This window comes from Colobus angolensis, unplaced genomic scaffold (genome assembly GCF_000951035.1).
Source record: "Colobus angolensis palliatus isolate OR3802 unplaced genomic scaffold, Cang.pa_1.0 Scaffold14, whole genome shotgun sequence".
Classification (NCBI taxonomy): domain Eukaryota; kingdom Metazoa; phylum Chordata; class Mammalia; order Primates; family Cercopithecidae; genus Colobus; species Colobus angolensis.
Window position 1 is genome coordinate 17,761,396 of NW_012114488.1, and position 19,785 is coordinate 17,781,180.

General features: G+C 35.3%; 2 protein-coding genes across 2 annotated transcripts in view; one reads left to right on the plus strand and one right to left on the minus strand.

The window, feature by feature from the left end:
* Positions 1 to 40: 40 nt before the first annotated feature.
* TUBE1 (tubulin, epsilon 1) lies at positions 41 to 16,172 on the minus strand. Its single transcript, XM_011935029.1, has 12 exons — positions 16,029 to 16,172; positions 15,852 to 15,925; positions 15,174 to 15,226; positions 12,808 to 12,865; positions 10,041 to 10,156; positions 8,591 to 8,712; positions 5,282 to 5,469; positions 4,896 to 5,071; positions 3,677 to 3,817; positions 1,721 to 1,861; positions 859 to 1,033; positions 41 to 532 (listed from the first exon to the last, which is right to left on the minus strand). Exons 1-12 carry the CDS (start codon positions 16,051 to 16,053, stop codon positions 374 to 376), a joined length of 1,428 nt encoding a protein of 475 aa, XP_011790419.1. The 5' UTR covers positions 16,054 to 16,172; the 3' UTR covers positions 41 to 373.
* FAM229B (family with sequence similarity 229, member B) overlaps positions 16,090 to 19,785 on the plus strand; it is a 14,252-nt gene continuing 10,556 nt past the window's right edge. Inside the window, exon 1 of the mRNA XM_011935028.1 lies at positions 16,090 to 16,343. The gene's annotated coding sequence lies outside the window, so the exon portion shown is untranslated. The remainder of the gene's footprint in view (positions 16,344 to 19,785) is intronic.

Below are 19,785 nucleotides of genomic sequence, written 5' to 3' on the forward strand. Positions count from 1 at the left end.
AAATAGAATATCAAAATATAAATTATAAATAATTATAAAAATATATACAATATTTTAATTGAAGACATGATTATCAGTGCATAAATGCCTAAATTTATGAGGCTATAAATACAGCAAAATATTCAAGAACTCTGTTTTCTCAATTTTAGAAAAGGGAACTTTTCTGAAAAGAAATGTTTGAAGTTAAGGTACTAAGATTTCACTAATTTCACACATTGGTATTACCAACAAATTGTGATTAAACAGAAATCACTCTTTTAGACAAAAATATTTCCTAATATGAAAAAACTGGTTTCCAAATTACAAAAATGTTGAAAAGAAAGGTCAGAAAAAATAATGTGAAATTAAGAAAGTATTTTTGAGGGTTTCTTTTTTACATAGCTACGCTTAGTCTGGGTAAGTCTTGCACAGGCATGTTTTTTGTGGCATCCAGTTGGTTATATTCCTGTATGAGTGCTGATAAAGATGACACAGCTTCTGTGAAACAGCTTTCTTCCATCCCTTCAACTTGTAGATAGTGATGAAGGTGAGCCTATCAATTAAAAAATTAGGGGTAACGTTTACCATTTCAGGAACTTTAATGCATACGACTATCCTAAAAGGTAAATATTCCTTATTAAAATTAGAGTTCATTCAGCTCTACACTTGAAAGAGAACTTGTGTCAAATTGAATGAATCCCATAAACTCATGAATGTTCTCATTTAGAGTAAAAGTAGTACGAGCCTCTCCTCTTCAGTTATAATCAGAACACACATAATAGAAAAGATCACCTCTGATTTGTAACAGTGTAATTTTTAAGAATACATCTTAAATCACCAAAATAAACACATACAGTTACAAAGCTGTACAATAATTACCTTCTTCTTGTAGAGCCTCATGAATCTCTCTTTCAGTTCCATGAAGGTGGGCTTCACACATGTGTTATTTGCTAAAGCTAATAAGGAATGAGAATGGCCCACAGGAGGTATGGAACACAGGCTGGTCTTCCAGCCTTCTTGATTCCAGGAGACAAATTGTAGAGATGGTTTTAATCTGAGATTAAAAAAAAAAAAAATCTCAAAGGTAAGAACTAAGGTACTAAAAATGTCTGCCATATTAGTTAAACCAGCGCTCATATTAGTTAAACCAGAACATTATGGATGGTATCATTCTAATTGCTTAGTTTATGTGCTAAGTTATCTATTTTTTACCATTGGCAGTAACATGGTACAGTCTGACAGTGAACTAAGAGACATTTTGTAGGGGAACATTAAATTGGCTGTGATGGTGATTCAAGAAGCTAGAAACTCATTCCTTAAGAAGAGAAATCTAGGGATATAAACAAATGAAGGTACTATCATTTTCCTTACTTTGTAATATCAACAGACTAGTTTTCTTATAAATAGAATGAAATAGTAACACAAAAATCAGAAGTACTAGTAGTAGTAGTAGTAGTAGTACTGGTGGCACTGATAATAAAAATAGTATAGCTATGATTTTCTGAACACTTTCATAAAACATGTCATATATCATTTAATACTCCTAAATAAAAACTATGTACTATTACTATCCTTATTTTACACTTGAAGAAAACAAGGCACAAAGAGACTAAGTAGTTTGTTCAAGGTCACACTTTAGTAAGTGGCATTGTTAGAATTTGAAGGGCGGCTGTTAACTAACTACCATGCCACACTGTCCCAAGCAGCACACACAAATTATCTTTAAAAATAGAAACCAAACCTTTCAATATTTCTACGAAGATCTGAAATCTGTACATTTCCTCTAACCATGAGCGCACAGGCAAGGTAAAGACTGCGTTTGGGGTCCGCCCGAAGCAGCTGGTGGTCTTTACTGAAGGCATCTGAAAACATCTGATCCAATCTGCAACAATGAAGGTGTCATTGTTTATACAAGATATGACTTCTTTCTTCTAGGTATAACTAAAATGAAGATAGTCCTCTGTAAGTAAATACACCACACTAAATATTACACTAACAAAATACTAGATTATACGTATTCTAAAAATATTAAACAACTATAATTTTCTTGAAGCAATCTTGATGATATGAAAAGAGAAGAAATCATGTAATGTTTTCTTTTTCTGGGGGGAAAAAGCTTCTGCAGTATATTGGTGATTTCAGGTAGCCACAAAATGTTGACTGTAGCATTACTGAACTCTATGTAGTACTGATTTTTGAAACTTGTATCATTATTACTTAGTTCAGTATACCTTATTTATTTCACAGTATCCAAACTACTAAAACTAATTAAAAGCCTGTAACATTAAGACTATTACTTTGTAAAGTATATTATATCATAAATTAGTTAACAGGAGGAAATTATCAAAGGACAATGTGAAGCTCTCCTATAAAAGATGAAACTCCATAGTAGTGCTCCTAAAAGCAGACTTTTAACCTAAGTCTTTTAACTGGAAGATAAAAGACAAAAGAAAATAAAGGTGACTGACAAAGTTTATATCTAACAATACACAGACTCCAATGCTAGGCTGATGCCAATGGACATTTAATAATCACCATGTTGCACACACTGGGTATGCTGCTTAGTCAAGGTCACCAGCATCCCATGCAGAAAGGGAGTCCTATCTATTAGTTGGCAAAGTGGTCATTTGCTGTTGGCTTAGATGAAAACTTACCAATATCACTTGCGACATTCCTGAAGTACAGAATTATCTTGTCAAAACTTTAATTATAAAAAGGAATCTTTAATTTAGTTTTCTTTAAAAACTTTTAAAAAATTATTTTCAATCTGTTTTAGAGACAGGGTCTTGCTTTGTTGCCCAGGCTGGAGTGCAGGGGCAAAATCATAGCTCAATGCGGCCTCAAACTCCTGGGTTCCAGTGATCCTCCCACTTCAGTCTCCAGAGTAGCTGGGACTACAAGTGCAGACAGGGTCTCACTATGTTGCCCTGGCTGGTCTTGAACTCCTGGGCTCAAGTGATCCTCCCATTTCATCCTTTCAAAGTGTGGGGATTACAGGTATGAGCCACGGCACTCAGCCAATTTAGTTTTTCCTTTCTTATTTACATACTGTCCCCTTACAGAGTTTGGCAGGACCTTTGCCCTCAGTCAACTGTGAATGCCACTGTGAACTTTTCAAGCTCATTGTCAGTATACATGCTAAGAGCATCTTTCAAAACTACATTTTTTGTTAAGTATACTGATGTACTCTTCATGCTCAACAATGATACAGTTTTATAGAACAAGGTGTTCTGGAAAACATACACAGTTACATCTGAAATTCTTCTACGGTGCTGGGCTGTGATAGCAGCTTTAAAACAAACTCTCATTTAATCTACCCAGTAAGTATATGAGGTAGGTACTATTTCATTTTTACAGATGAGAAAAACTAAGAAAGTTTAAGTCACTTGCCCAAGGTCCTGTAGCTAGTGACAATTAGGATTCAAATGTGTTTGTCAGACTTCAAAGGACTTTTCATAAGCCTACATATTTAATCATTCAAGTTCAAATAGTTTAATACTGACATTTTTCAACAATTACTTCTAAATAAAGATGCATTCATCTAATGGAAAAATGGCTGTCATCAACTGTATTTTATATACTTCTCACAGGTAAGATGATACAATTAAATAGCTAGAGTTATTGCAAACTTTTTTCTCTTAAAAATATTTTTTAAAGTAATATGAGGCCTCAAAAAATTGAAACAGTTACACCTTACCTTCTAGGAGGAATGTTAACATCTGTCAGTGTATACAGAGGTGTTAGGCTTGACACGAGATAATGAAGTTGAGGAAAAGGAACTAAATTCATGCTGATTTCATTAAGGTCCATATTAAGGGATCCTTCAAATCTTGCAGAGCTAAAAAGTTAAGATTAAAATGATGAGAAAATGTTTAATTTTAAAATTATACACTTTAAATGTAGCTCGATTTATTCAGGAGGTAGTTTCTCAAATTCTTTTGCACACTGTTCTTCGGTGTAGAACACATGCTTTTCTTCCATATTAGTGAAATTTAGTATCAGAACAATAATGTATAAAATAAAATATAACAGAAAACATCCAAATTTTTTTTTTTTTTTTGAGACAGGGTCTCATTCTGGTTGCCCAGGCTGGAGTGTAGTGGTGTGATCTCAGCTTACTGCAACCGCCGCCTCTCAGCTCAGCCTCCTGAGCAGCTGAGACTACAGTAGGCGTACAGCACCATGCCTGGCTAATTTTTTATTTTTTGTAGAGATGGGATTTCACCATGTGCCCCAGGCTGATCTCTAGCTCCTGGGCTCAAGCAATCTATCTGCCTTGGCCTCCCAAGGTGGTGAGATTACAGGCATGAGCCACCATGCCTGGCCCTACAGTAATTCTTGTTTCTGGATTATCTGAAGTGTAACCAATATACTATTACAGTTGCTTATTACACATATAAAAATATCCTATTTAAAATGAACTTTATATTTGAGTTAAATACATATAGGTCAATAATTAGTAACTGTAGAAACAACTAAATTCCTCAAGAATCTGCTTAATATATTCTATAATCTAGAATATAATAATGTCAAAGCAATCTCTGATACCAACAAGCCACAGAAATCTTTTGGTCCAGCTAACAAGGAGGTACAGATTAGTTGGTTTAAATGATTAAGACATTCCACGGCTAAAAAATGTTTAATTTTGTCTACGTGTTTCGCAAGTGTGTCAACCACAAAGTCTTTTACATCATATGATACCTATTAATATTCCATGGAATATACTTGGGGAAATGCTACTTTGGAGTCACAGAAATTAAAATTATGCTTGATCTCTCCAAGAAAAGAAGATAGAGGACAAAATAAAAACAGAAGCAGCTTCTACCATTTAGAATAACTAAAAAATGAGACTACAAAAATTCAAAATATCACCAAAAGCAGAATAAAGTTTTTCGACTATCCCTGGATAGAATTACCTCGTTAGGTTGAGCAGCAAATTTGCCACAATATTATTCATTGCATCAAAGGGCTTCTTAGGCCGCGTTTTTAAAGCCCCAGAACTTGAAGTAACCAGACTCTTTGGCTTCACAGTTGTACCCAACTTCCCAGAATTCACCATGAGGTCGATTTTGCTAATGATGTCAAATAAAGACTTTTGAGGGAAAAACATCGGGAGAGAAGCTATTAAGAAGAGTGGATGTAGATGATAATTCTACTAGGACAGAGAAAGAAAAACAATTTAAACTGATTTTTTCTCTAAGAAGGCTGAAAAGTGAAGAGAATGTTTCATATAAACACATAAACATAATACAGGACTGAATATACATGACATTCATCCGTAAGTTCCAATGTCATTTCTTACTTGATTGTCAATGGGTAACACACAGTCTGCATGCTCATTAAGTTCCTTCATTGCCAAGACGCTGTTATAAGGTGAGGTTATGACATCATCCTCACCAGAAGGATAAATGGAAGTCACAAATCTGTATACTTCTGGGAATTCGTCTTCAAGCATCTTTAAAAGAAATGTGCCAAGTCCAGATCCTGTTCCTGAGAATTAAAATGTTTTACAAAATTAGCATAAATGATTCAGAATATAATTGTGAGGAATTTGAAACTTTACTTTTTTTGAGACAGGGTCTTGCTCTGTCACTCAGGCCGGAGTGCAGCAGCATAATCACAGCTCAATGCAGCCCTGATCTCCTAGGGTCAAACGATCCTCCTGCCTCAGCCTCCCAAGCATCTGGGACCGCAGGCATGCGCCACCAGGCCTGGCTAACTTTTTAATTTGTGTAGAGACAGGGTCTACCTATGTTGCCTAGGCTGGTCTTGAATGCCTAGGTTCAAGCAAGCTTCTGCCTCAGCCTCTCAAAGTGCTGGAATTACAGGCATGGGCCACTACACCTGGCCAGAATTTTATATTTGTAAAAATAATTTTCAACTTATTTCTGTGATTATGTATTAACTAATCTAATTTTGGATAAGGAAATGAAGGCAACATTCAGGAAATGAAGTCCTGAATTCCATCTCTGGCTCTGACAGTGAGTTTGGGAGGGCTGTCTATATTTTACTCCTTTTCATATTTAAGTTATATGCATGTAATGCCACAAGAACCAACTGCATGTGCACAAGTAAAAAATTCAACTAAGACAGTGTTCAGTCTACATTCGATATTAACCAACTTAAGAAAATCAACTTGACAGCTTTAGTGTAGTGTGTACGCAATCTTCATGATGAAGAAAACTATCATGTCATCAAGCAGTTTGTTTTAAACAGAGTTAAAATTATTTACAATTAAGCATGTCTACCTTGAATTTCAAAAATTTTCAAATATGAAACACTACTTATTTAAAAGCAGAAACCCTAGGAATCTCATTAAAGGTACCTTTCTGATACATAAAGTTACATTTACATAAATTCAGAAATTTTTCAGAACTTAAAACTGGAATCCTCTAATCCAGTGTTTTTCAAACTGGGTTCTGAACTATTAGCAGGCTATGAAACTAACGAATAGATTAGTACTGTTTTCTTTTCTTAAATGAAACAGTAGAAAACAACATGTCAGATGTAGTATGAGTAAATAATGTTTTCTTAATATATTTTTTCGTGTGTGCATGCTGCACTGTGATATATAAAATGTATTTCATACTATTCTGGTTAAAAAAAGCTTAAAAGCCAATGTTCTAATCCATGCAGATAAATATTAAAAGGCTATGATGCTAAAAGTACTACATCAAAGTGAGGGAGATTCTTGGGGTGATCTTTAATGAGAAGGACTTTCTAAGCATCATTAAAAAACCAGAGCCATTACAGAGAAGACAGTTTTGATTTCATTAAAAATAAACAAAACTTCTATATATACTTAAAAAACCCATAAACAAAATAACAGGACAAACTTACAAAAAAAACCCTTCAATACATAGGATGGAGGACTAAGTTTCTCTAAGAAAAAGTTCCCACAAATCAATAACAAAAAATATGAATAATGCCACCACGAAATGGGCAAAGGATAGAAATATTTAACTTATAATAAAAGAAATACAAATTGCAAATAGAAGTAAAGATGCTCAACCTTTCTTCTAATTAAAACTAGATATACTTTTGCATGTAATAGATTTATGTCTCATGATACTCAGTGTTGGTGCTAGTGTAGGGAAATAGAAACTCATACACATTGTTGCCAGTAAGAAGCACTGGCACAATATTGTAGGAAGGTGTATAGGTAATATCAGCCAAAATTTAAAATGTACATATGCTTTGGTCCTATCTTCTTCCTAGGAATACTGTCTAAAGCTATAGTGGCACAAATGCAGAAGTATTTGTCCCACACTTTCACTGATGATTGGATGTAAAAACTAAACACCATAAACACTTAACACCCATCAATAACAAACTCACTTTAAACTGTATAATTGGTTCTATGACAGACAGCTGATATGGAAAGATGTTCCAGGAAGAGATAAAGTGGAAAAATTACAGAATAGTATATACTGGATAATCTTGTTTATGTAAAAATATACATACATGCTTTGATAGGCATAGAATGTATCTGAAAGAACAGACATAAAAAGACCCCGCAAACCTGACCATCTGTGAGGACAGGGAGTAGGGATTAGACATGGGAAAAAAGAACTTTACTTTTAATCTTTAGTAATATTTATTTTTGTCATTTTAAGTGAATTGTAAATATGTTCTTCTGAGATGTTGGGTAATAAAGATATTTTTTAGAAAGATATAATGAACTATAAATCAATTAAAAAAACTAACTCAAATTTGTAGGTTAATTATACTAGTACAAAGACAAATTTGTTTCTTAACTGAATGATTATGAGGGTCTTTTAAAGACATGGTTACACAGCAATTTTAACTTTTAATTTTACAATGCTATGTCAATGAATAATATGTATAAAAATCAACTGTACATACATATAACTTGCTGAATATAAAATCTTAATTTCAGGTTGGAGGAAAAAAGTGTGACAATTTTGTTCTTTTAATATTTGGTAAGCCTATTTAAAAATCAGCAAATTACATTCTGTTTCTATTTTTACAGAACAGGGGAGCAAAATACTTCAGTTCTAAGATATAGACTTCCCTGGGGGAAGGAAGCAATGCTGATCATTTATTTTTAGTTCAAGTCAATTAACTGCCATGTAATAAATGATCTAAAGGAATTGACTAAACTAGTTTCTTTTACTTTTTTTTCTCTTTTTGGAGACAAGAAAGGCTTGCAGATGGTTAAAGAAAGGGTATTGATATTCTTTGGCAAGTATACTTTATGAAGATGTCAAAAATGCTTCACTCTAGGAAACAGGACTGTACAGGCAAACTCTGAGGAGAAAGTCAGCATTCCTCAAAAGCTCATACATCCTGAAAAGTAGCTGCATGTTCCGTAAAAGAAACTAAAGGTACAAGAAAAAAAATTTTTCCAGTATAGTTCTGTTGACTCTTAAGAGGGCTTACATTAAAAAAAAAAAAAAAGAGAGAAAATAGTGACATAATACCACAAAATTTTAAGATAAAAAGGTGTATGTTTATATACTCAAACTATATACCCTCTGAATAGTTCTATCTTTATCAAGCACATGTCTAAAAACAAGACTTATGTTTGCAAAATGAATTCCAACTTATGCTTTAACACTGTTATAGGCAAGTGAGTGAAAAATTTTACCTCCTCCCATGGAATGTATTATAAAGAAACACTGCAAGCAATCACAGTGCTCTGCCGACTTTCTGAGTTTCTCTAAAATCTGGTCTTGGTAAAGACTGCCAAAAACTCTGTGACCCACAGCCCTGAAAATAAGAACAAGGATTTTAAAAATTCCTTGCATTTTTTTTATTAGTTCTAATCTAAATAAAAGGATTTTAAACAAATTTGAAAAGTATTTTTATTGAGCTAAAGTCTATTCTTGTTTCATGTAAATAAATCATACAATATCGTGAATATGCCAGATAGAAAACAAATATTCAATATCTATAATCTTCAAATATGTGGATAAGATCATTAGTAATGAATATTAAACTATGATTTTCTAAATTTATCTTCTTAGCCTCCTCTTAAGGTACAATTCCGACAAAACAAGATTTCAGTTACATAATTTTTTCTTCTCTCCATTTAAGGTAAGCTCTGAATTGTGGTGGATTTTACATATTAGAAAGCAAAATGTGGTAAACTATAGAGACACTGAAAATAAAAAATTTAAACAAACCTATTCTGGTTTCATATATGAGAAAAAAATGGTCATATCATGTTATTAGATGAAATGACACATGGTAGAAATTGATATTCATGCAGCCCGGCAAGTCTTTTTAGTTGTCCAAATTTGCAAAGTATCACTATGATGAATTAAAGTAAAAAAATTTCCCATAACATGCATTTCAGGTATAACTCAAAAGTTACATAATAAGTTACACAACAATTAGTGAAAATGCAGTTAGGTGGTCAGATGGGCTCACGTACTAAGTGGCTGCTTCTCTGGGAACACGAGATTCAAATTTATGTTTTAGTAAAATTATACATCATTCCACATTATGAACCTGAGGGACTGGCTGCAAATAGTGAAAATAATGAATATGAGAGATTTGCAAATAACAAGGAGCTACTTAATTTCTAAAAAACAGCAACAGTCTCAACGTGAATTCTTAAGTAATCACTGTTGAAGCTTTTTTCACAGTAAAGAGAAGAGACCATTATATACTCAAGGGCCCAAAAAGCCTCAGGCTCAGCTTGAATGCTAGGATACTGGTCTGGCTTGCATCTCTACCAATTCTATTACATCTGACCAACTGGACAACTTGAGAGCAAGACAAATAACATAGATAACAGTTAATGGAAATACTTAAAACATTTGTCACTATTTAGTGTTCTTCAAGAATCAATTTATGAAAAGGAATTCAGCGAATTAATTTTTCATAATTCATCTTTTTCTTTAAAAAAGTTAGAAGGAACTAGGAGTAAGTACAGATGGCTTCCGAGCCACCATTTATTAAGGTGGTGGGCTCAAAGGCCTAGCATTATGTGGCAAATTACATCTTGTTTCACATCAGTGGACTCTCACAATGAAGAAAAGATTGCTCGTTTTTTTCAGAAAATATTCAATTTTTACGCTGTGTATTCTCACCAATTATTTCCTGAGCCAGAAATATCAGTGATGAGCTGTTTTGTATCAAATACATCTCTCAGTGGTCCCTGCAGAATTTCATTCACTACCCCTTCTTCCATATCAATCAAGACAGCCTGAGAAAGAAAAATAAAATATAATTAATGTATTTTCCTTTAGAGTTATTCACTATGTAAATGAAAATAATTTATGCACTGAATATTGCACTGTTCTCTTGATAGTTTAAGCTTAATTAAAATCTTCATGTAGAATCTGTTGTAAAAATTAAAAAAAATTTCCCTCTGTTTGAAAGGTGGAATCCAATTAAAAAATGGATTCTAAACTCTTTTATCCTACTCCAAAATGCCTAGTTGGGGGGAAAAAGCCCAAGAATAATCCCCTCAACTGAATTTCTAACAAGGTCTCAGAAATGTAAAAGGCATCCTTAACCAGAATAAGTTCTCAATAAATATGGGATGCATTAATGCATCTGCATACCAGGAACAATCATGCTGCTCTTTATGAACCACAGCCCAAAACTGCCCAATTCAAATGAGTAAATTGACCATTACGTGCAAAGCAAAGACACTGGATAGATGTAAAAAATGACAACATGGTCCTTTCCCCCAAGTAATTCACAGTCTAATTCATTACCACAAACGTTAGCTGACATGACAGAAAACCTACGTTTCTAAGAAGAAATGAGAATATAAAACACAAAATTAATTATGGAAAGAAAAAACAGGAAAAAAAGATGAAGAAAATCTAGTAAAACGTAAAGCAGGGATAGCTTGGCAGTAGGATTATGTCCCGTCCTCCCACTTCCCTGTACTTTCCATATATTCTACAGTGAGGAAGAAAAGTGAAAAAGTAAACTAAGTAGAGTTAATTAAAAAAGCAAAGCTGAAACAAATTCTTAGGGTACACTAAACAATGATTTGTTAACTCTTTGATTCAGTGTTGCAGAAGAAGTGCTTGGTTTATGGCTTTCAGTTCTGTTACCATTAAGCAGTGAGTTTAATCATTTGTGTAATTAACCACGCTACTTTAAGATTTACAATTAAAATAACATAGCAGTATATTATAAAGACTATAAAACTATGTTTTACAAATGTGCTCCTTTATATAGAGCAATCATATATACACTTTACATACAGAGGACTCTATAGGATTAAGTTTGGCAATGTTAGGTATTTTCAAGGATATTTCTGACAATATGCAATTTTGACTTCAAATGCTGACTTAACACCTAAACAAACCAAAGAGAGACTTCACTATATGGGCAAATTTTAGTACAACAAGTTGTGAGATTATAAAAGAAAAAACAAATTAGATCATACTGGCCTTGTTCCAAAATAGATTTATTGAGGTATGTGGAAGATTAAACATACATAAATTATACCCTCAATTACTCTGCTACCTGGCAAGGGAAGCAATATGCAAATACAAACTGATATTCGGGTACCTCCTGAAATTAGTTTTGATAGAATCATTACTGCCCTAGTCACTTAACATTAAAATCCTGACATATAACTCTTTCAGACCTTCCTTGTTATATCAGGCCCTTGTTTTTCCTTTGGAAATTAAACTTTGGGAAGAGTATTTTGGGTTCTTCACTTAGGCATCCAAGGTCTGGAGTCACAACTGTTCCAGGATTTGATGTCTGTATTTCCTTTCAGAGCCACCTGGTTTCTCCCTAATTGTAACATGATTTATAAAATTCTGAGTATTTACTAACCTAAGAAACTGAACACAGTGGAGGGACCCAAGTACCAAGCTATCTTGTAAAGCCTGGACTCATCAGTGATCACAACCACACAATACCAAGAGCTCCTAAGGAGAAAATGGAAGAGTATATTCTCGGAAAAAAAGTCAAAGGCTACAAAAACATGCTGATTTATGTTTTCCTAAGTGTTTCCTCCACCTCTCCATCTGCTTACTGATATGGCTGTAGGAAAAAGAGTCAATTGGGAGTAGTCTAGGAAATGTCAAAGTCTCTTTTTCTCTATGATTTGGATTGGGATACCCGCTCTCTCTACATCACAAAGCATACTGTGTTAGTCAATTTTTTAACAGCCTGCAAGCACATGATCTCTGCCCTAAATTTTGTTTTCCAAGGACATCAGAGATTGCAGATAGATGATTCCCAGAAGTCACAAAAGTATTGCTCACCAGTGTTTAAGCTACTACACCAGGTCTTATCCTTAGCATCTCAATTCCTTCCATAACATTTCAACTTTCTTTTCTGTTATAGTCAAAGATCACTGATCAAAAATCAGAAAAAGTAGTTCGTTACACAGAAACAATCACAGAAATATTGTTGGAATGATTAAGACTGTAAATAAGACTGTAAATATGGGCTATGAACCTGAAGTACTTGGTTCAAGAGAACTTACATGGTTAACGGTTTTTATTCACTACAATGTGGCTGGTTCCATGATTTGTACTGGTAGTAACCTTGATGCAAATAAATCTTCCAATGTCTCTGAATAAAACATTAAACCGTACTAGCAGTATTTCAGGTCCCTAGAGTTAAGAAGGCTCCTTTTGTTATTTATCTAGACACTATTTCTCCTGAAAAAAGGCTAACTACAGTGTTTTAAAGTATGGGCTTTTCCCCCAATGTGTTAGGTGGAGACAAATGTCTGCTTAGTTATATTTATATTAAATGTGGCTTAGTAATTTTTTTCTACTTTGAAAAGTTTAAAGTTTTATTCTCATGATAGTTACTGAGCATAGTTCTTTAAAAAATACATGTTATATAAGAATCCAAGCTTATGTATCTTACTCGTGCTTTTAAAGAACATATTTTTCCCTTGGAAATACTTCCACCATCACCAACCACTCTGAAAGATAAAAAAAATGAGAAATGGTCATAAGACCTTCCATGGCTAATAGTGCTATCAGGTAATAAAGTTAACTTCCATTTATATAATAAGACTGCTTATAGGCCAGATGAGGCAGACACAACAGCTATTCCTAATCTCTTTCTTCCTTGCTTACCTCCCATTGGGCTGAAAAAGTGAGGTAGTCATTTTCCTGGCTTTCTTTGTAGTTAGGGCTGGCCATGTAATCCAGTTCTAGCCAATGAGATAAAGGGGAAGTATTCTGGGAAGCTTTTAAAGAAGGACCAGATGCAGTTGGCGCCTATCTTCTTCCTTTTTCCTGCCTCAAACATGAATATGGATGTGATTCCTGGAGCAGAGACTGCCATTTTATAGTCATGAAGTAATAATACAAGTACAAAAAGCCAGCACACTTATGGACAGTGGGACATATATAGTATTAGATCTTTGAGGCATTCCTTTAAAACTAGAACATCTGATTTCCAGATTTGTGAGATAAATGGATACCTTTACTGCTTAAGCCACCATTAATGTGGTTTCCTGTTGCAGCTAAATACCCATCAACAGATATAACTGGTATTTACCACTGAGTATCTAAGGTTGTTCTCAGAATTTCATGTTGGAAATAAGTTGCCAAAGTACTGAAATCTAACGCAGTATATGGGTCAACCAAGACAGTTCACAAGACAGAATATATGAAGGGCAGCCAATTGTCAGGCCAAATCCAACTAGCTGCCTGTTTTCCTAAATAAAGTTTTATTCAAAAATGGACACACCCATTCCTTTATGTATTGCCTGTGCCCACAGTCATGCTACAGATCAAAAGTGGTGCTAAAGACTTTATGGTTCACACAACCTAAAATGTTTACTTCCTGGTCCTTTACAGAAAATATATGCATGCCAACCCATGCTGTAGGCAAATTCCTGTCATGCTGTTCAAAAGGTGTAACAATTTGGTAAGAGTACACAAAGATACGGTCTTACTTCGAAAAAGATTTTTTGTACTAAGCTGTGGAACAGATGCTGCATGTGTTCATAGTACACACAAAGAAGTGCGAGATGCCACAACTCCGCTTGCTAAACTTACCGGGAAAAAAATAGTGCTCTCGGGTTCTAGTATAAAACACACAGAGTAGATGAGACTGTAGTGATGAAGAGTCACCTTATGAAGAAAGAAAAGCTCCCAGGCTGCGTCTCAACTATGTAATACTCAATGTAAGCGTTGGGTAACAAGAAGTAAAGACGTGGGTGTAGGAACTTAGCAAGAGAAGCGTCTGAAAGGAAGTATTACAGAGGCAAATTTGAGACTCCCAAGAGAATTTAGAGGTGAGGATATTCTGGGCTACAAATAAGAGGGAATCTATAGTCTATATGACAGATATCTCCATAAAATAAAGATAAATGATACCAGCCATTAAAGTAATACACCTAACTTCCTTTGGTCTGATTCCATGGTCACCAAGCAACCTTCAGATTATTGCATAGCTTTTCAGTTAGACTTCCTACTAATGTAATGTGCCTATGACAGAAAATGAGAATCTGGTCTTTGGTTAACCTGGTTGTACTGGAGAGCACTGAATTTATCTCAAGATGCCAATGACACTTCTGAGTTTGCAAGTCAGTGCCCTAGATAGACTCTGGAATTCACCCAGGAAGTGGGGACTAATCAGCTTTCTCTAGAAGATAACTGCTCACACACCCAGCCAACAATTTTAAACTAGAAGTGATGTTCCTATTGGATTAAAGACTGATATGAAGTATATATTTTTCAGTTTAAGCACATGACAGTTTTATAAAGTATTTTGAAATCGCATGAACCTAATGATTTAATATTAAAAGCTTATGGAGATATCCTGAACGGCAACTTAAATTACTCTTCCAGGTAAAAGATATATAGTACTTACATATACTCTTTATCAAATAAACAAAAACAATCCAACAACTGCTTGTCTCCTTTTTAAGTATATTTTTATACTTACAGCATATACGTAAACAACATATTTTTCTTTCATAAGTTAGTTATTAAAGGATGCATTAACAAGATGCCCTCTGGGAAAATTTCAGCTTTCCTTTAATGAAACTTATCTCAAGGTTAAGTTAAAAGAAGTTACACTAAAGGGAAACCTGTTGTCTTGTTCTGCAAGATGATGTAATATTAATAATCTAATAGAATGAGTATGTTTTCAATAATGAAACAAAAAAACACAACTTTGCAGCTACTGGTATTTTTATTACCCTTTGAAGAATTATCTCCCAAGCTATTGAAACTTAAAGCATCACACTGTGACAGACTTTAATCCCATCTTACCTGGTGTCCACATTTCTAAAGAAGCTGCTTATTGCCTCATCATAAATTCCTTTCTAAAAAGAAAAACATATGTTAATAGCATTTAGGTTTTGCTTCTCGCCCAAATCAAGTTCTTTCAATTTCAATTACATAATACTGTAATGGTTAGGATGAAGCCCTGAAAAGAAAAAGCAAGTATCACAAAATGCGGAGCCTGATTCTTCCCAATCTGCTTAGAAGAGTAAACGCCATGGGATCTACAGATAAAGTTCAGTAGGAGGTGCTAAAGAAAGGGTTTCACCCATAGGACTGTAGAACAGGTCCATCAAATGAGCGTTTTCTGGATTCTTGGTGATCTTTTTAAAAGCTGGCTGGTTAAATTAAGGAATACAATAACCACACGTGTTATCTATTTTACAAAGTACTTTCCCATATACAATTTTACTGCTCTGCACACGAACACCAATAAAGAGGAGACCCTGAGAATCAGGAAAAATGTTAAGACTAAGGTCGCCGGCCAGTGTTCTTTTAGTTTAGTGTGCGTCTGACAGCAACATGTTTAAAAACCACTACGTTATTTACAGAGAAGATCCCATGCATCTTAAACGGGTCAGATGAAAGCTCAAGTCGAGTATTTCCTGCGTAGAGGCTGGAAGACCTAGCTGACAGGCGAGGGGGCTCGCGGCTGCGGGCGGGTACCTGGTTGACCGCGGCGTGCTCCCTTAGTGCTAGGTCCCAGAAGCAGCAGCCGATCTGGTTTCCGCACTGGCCGACTGCGACCGGAGGAGAGGAAGGAAAGAGAATAGGACATTAGGCAGGAAACAAGGCGGCTGGATTCCGCGGCGACCAGGTCTCTATCCGCCCGGCGTAGCTCACCCTGTACGACCACCGACTGTGTCATACTGGTGCGCAGCCTGCTCCGTGCGCCTGCTAGCCCGCGGCCGCTTCTGCATTCCACCCGCAACGCCGCTCTACTAGAGGGCTGCCGTAAGTCACGCTGCTGCCGCAAGCCGCTGCCGTCGTTAAGCGCGTCCCTAGGTTCAGGCTAAAGTTTTGCGTCAGAAGGCCGCGCAAGTGCACTTGCGTCTCACCGTTACCATAGCGACTGGGCCTCTGGACTGCAGCTCCTAACTGCCTTGTCAACATCTTTGAGCATCGGCAGCTCCGGAGGCCGGGGTAACTAACTGGCGGGTAACTAGGCTTTGGAGTGATATTTTTAAATATGTGTCGTTAAGCTATTCGTAGGCTATCAGAGGTTTAATTTTTGTTCACAGCCTCAACACCCTGGGCAGTGGATCAGTCCGTTTATTCAGAATCCACGGGACGCTGCGTTAGCATCTCTGTCCAACAGGACCTTTATTCTAATAGAAAATGAACAATGGCGTTGAGCGAAGAGAAACCTCAGAGAAACAGACATGTCAGGGCACAATTGGAACTAAGTAATTATACAGTTTGACAAAAATGGCAAAGCTAAGATCACAGACCCCACCAGTATTTGTTAAACGCTGTATACTCCCCAAATTAACTTGTAGGCTCTCTGGGAAGATTAAAAAGAAATTAAGGCATAGATCCAGTACCAAACAGCTTACAATCTGATTGAAGACATACACGCGAAATACTCAAGAATTGTATGGCGTTGACTTTTAAGTGCAATAGGATTCAGTGGTTGAGGATGTAGATGAGTAAATAGAAGTCTGATAGAAGAGACGAGATTAACAGTAGGCATTTAGATGGGGTAGAGGAGGAGAAGATTAAAAAATTAGACATTATGACAACTACCAACTCCTTAAAATTGTCAAACATTAAAATATACACACTTCTATTGATCAAATTAGACCAGATTTTAATTAAGAACTCAAGTACTTCTTTAATAAAATATTTTCCACAAAAATTCTGAAGAACTACGAAACTCTAAGAAGTTTTCTTTGTTTAATAAAAAGTTATATGGTATGTACTATGAATATGTGCTAATATGAACTGTAATATTCAATTGATTAGAACACTTTGTTGTCCCACCAAGACATGTAGTAGTTACTATTACATTTCTCTGGTAGCTGGTAGGTTTAAAGTTGCAATGGATTTTATATCTTTTGGTAATAGGCAGCTTTTGGTCAGTAAATTTTTGTAGGCTGGATTTATTCTTAATTGCTTACTGAGTATGGGGTCAGCAGTAGAGGTAGAGTTGGGCACTTTAGGTCTTGATGCTAAAGTCCCAAAGTCTGAGGCTTCTAAAATTTGCAAGTCTTGGTCCAGTTTATAGGCAGTGATGTGAATAGGTCTGTATCAGTGTGTTATCAGTGCTAGGTGAGATGATACACTGGCTTTTGCAGAGTCCCACCCTTCATGCAGTCCCAATCATTATTCCCCAGAAGCCACATTTGGGAAAGAAAAGTCCTAACATGTCTTACTAATAACTCCAGTCTGTAGAGAATCAGACTAAGAGACAGTTCTGCTTAAGAGTCAAGCAAGGTAGAGCCTCACGGGCCACTCCAAAACTTCCATATATGCAAACCCAGGTTAGCCAAGTTGAGACTGGTTGAACTGCAACGGGCTATTCAGAATCTTATAAGGAAAAGAAATGTTTTTGGTTGAAGCCACTGAAATTTTGGGGTGCAGTTTTATTATACTGATAGCTGACTACCATACAGAGCAAATAGAGTGAACAAAATTCCACATGCCAAAAATGAAAAAGAGAAAAAAATCATTGGGAATCCTATGGACTACTAATATTGAAGGAAGGAAGAAAGACAGGGAGGGAAGGGAGAGAGGGAGGGAAGGGGGAGAGGAAGGAAGAAAGATGTAAAAGATGGATAAAATACAAGACCTTGGGGTAAAACCTAGCCTAAGAGGGGAAAAAAGAAAATTCATCGTATATACTTTGTGCTGAAGAAGAACTTAAGAATATGAATGCAATAAAACAGGAACTTAAAGACAAGATACTAAAATAATAAGAATCCACCTCTATGAGGGCTGAGTCTTGTGGTTTTTATCCACTACTAGGGATAGTACCTTGCATATAGTAGATAGTAAGTAAATATTTGATGAATAAATGAAATAAAATGGAGATAAAAGAACTAAGGAAATTAACTGAAGACAACATCCACCTTAAAGTACTTAAAGGAATAATTTTTAAAAGCATTAAGAAGCAGACTAGAGAGATGCACATCAAATTATAATGTAGAGGAAAGGCTTAAAATAATGACAGAATACTAGGCAAAACCCAAAGATATGAAAGTTATTAAAAATAATATGTATGGAGGAGACAAAGATGACTCAACATAAGATTAACATGTGCCCACAGCAAATGGAGGAAGAAATGTGCTTGATATAAAAAATAAAGGAAGAAAAATACATAGATTAAAAGGATACACACTATGTTCTATAGGACAATTTCTACAGAAAAATCAACACCAAGACACGTAACCTGATTAAGTCATTCAACTTTTCAGAATAAAGAGAGAATTTTTTTAGGTACCTGGGCATGAAATTAACATGGGAGTGGGATGAAGAAAACACAATTGGACTACTTTAGACTCATCTATAGCACATTCAGTACGGGAAAGCACTGAAAACGTGGTGCAGAGTTCTGAAGGGGAATAAAATGTTTTAGAAGAAAATTATTCTATAGCTTTTGTAAGCTGTCATGGAAATATAGTTCAAATTTGTGGGTGCTCTGTTTTTATTCTTGCTTGCACACACCGCCATTTCTGAGCTCATCTCTTTCTCATATAACTTGACAAACAATAGCAACTGACATGTTACTGTTTTCCAGCCTCTTCTCCCAACATTTAAATTCATTAGTTAAATCAAATTCCTTCTAGGTTATCACAGAGTTTTCCAAAGGTTTTTCCCGATAGGTTTGTTCTGAGTGACACAGATCACTATCCTTTTAGCTTTCCACAACAGTTTTTCCTTGTTAATTGCTCCTTGGCCACTTAGGTATGGTGACTTATATTTTAGGTTTTTGTTATAGCGGTACCTAAATCTGGACCAAAGTCTGTATACATCAGCATAAACTTTGTTGTGCCATGGTAACAATCAACCCCAAAATCTCAGTGGTGTAAAACAACACATTTTTTTTTTTGTACATGATGCATGTCCATTGAGGGTGTCAGGGGGCTATGCTTTATGTTATCCCCCTTCTGGCACTCAGGCTGATGATCTGCCATTATTTGGTCCAGTTTTTTATTTATTTGATTTTAAATTAATTATTGTGTATATTAATGGGGTACAGTTGATTTTTTGATAAATATTTACATTCTGGAATGATTAAATCAATCTGATTAACATATCTGTCATTTCACATACTCAGAATTTTTTTGTGATGAGAACATTAAAAATCTACCCTTTTAGCAGTTTTGAAATATATATTATTAGTAACTAGTCACCATGCTGTGTAATAGATCTATAAAACTTATTCCTCCTAGCTGAAACTTTGTATCCTTTGGACATCTTCTGCTCCCTATCCCTATCTCACCCTCCAGCTTTACTACCCTCTGGTAACCACCATTCTACTCTCTACTTTTATGAGCTTGACTTTTTTAGATTCCACATATAAGTGAGATCATGCAGTGTTTATCTTTCTGTGGCTGGCTAATATCACTTAGCATAATGTCCTCCAGGTTCATCCATG

What these genes read in the sequence shown, in the direction of transcription:
- TUBE1 (XM_011935029.1), bottom strand. Translation starts at nt 16,053, where the DNA reads ATGACACAGTCGGTGGTCGTACAGG. An exon ending in GTTAACATTCCTCCTAGAAG is followed by an intron (nt 1,862 to 3,676) that starts GTAAGGTGTAAC and finishes TCATTGTTGCAG; the next exon opens with ATTGGATCAGATGTTTTCAG. An exon ending in TGAGGCTCTACAAGAAGAAG is followed by an intron (nt 533 to 858) that starts GTAATTATTGTA and finishes TTTAATTGATAG; the next exon opens with GCTCACCTTCATCACTATCT.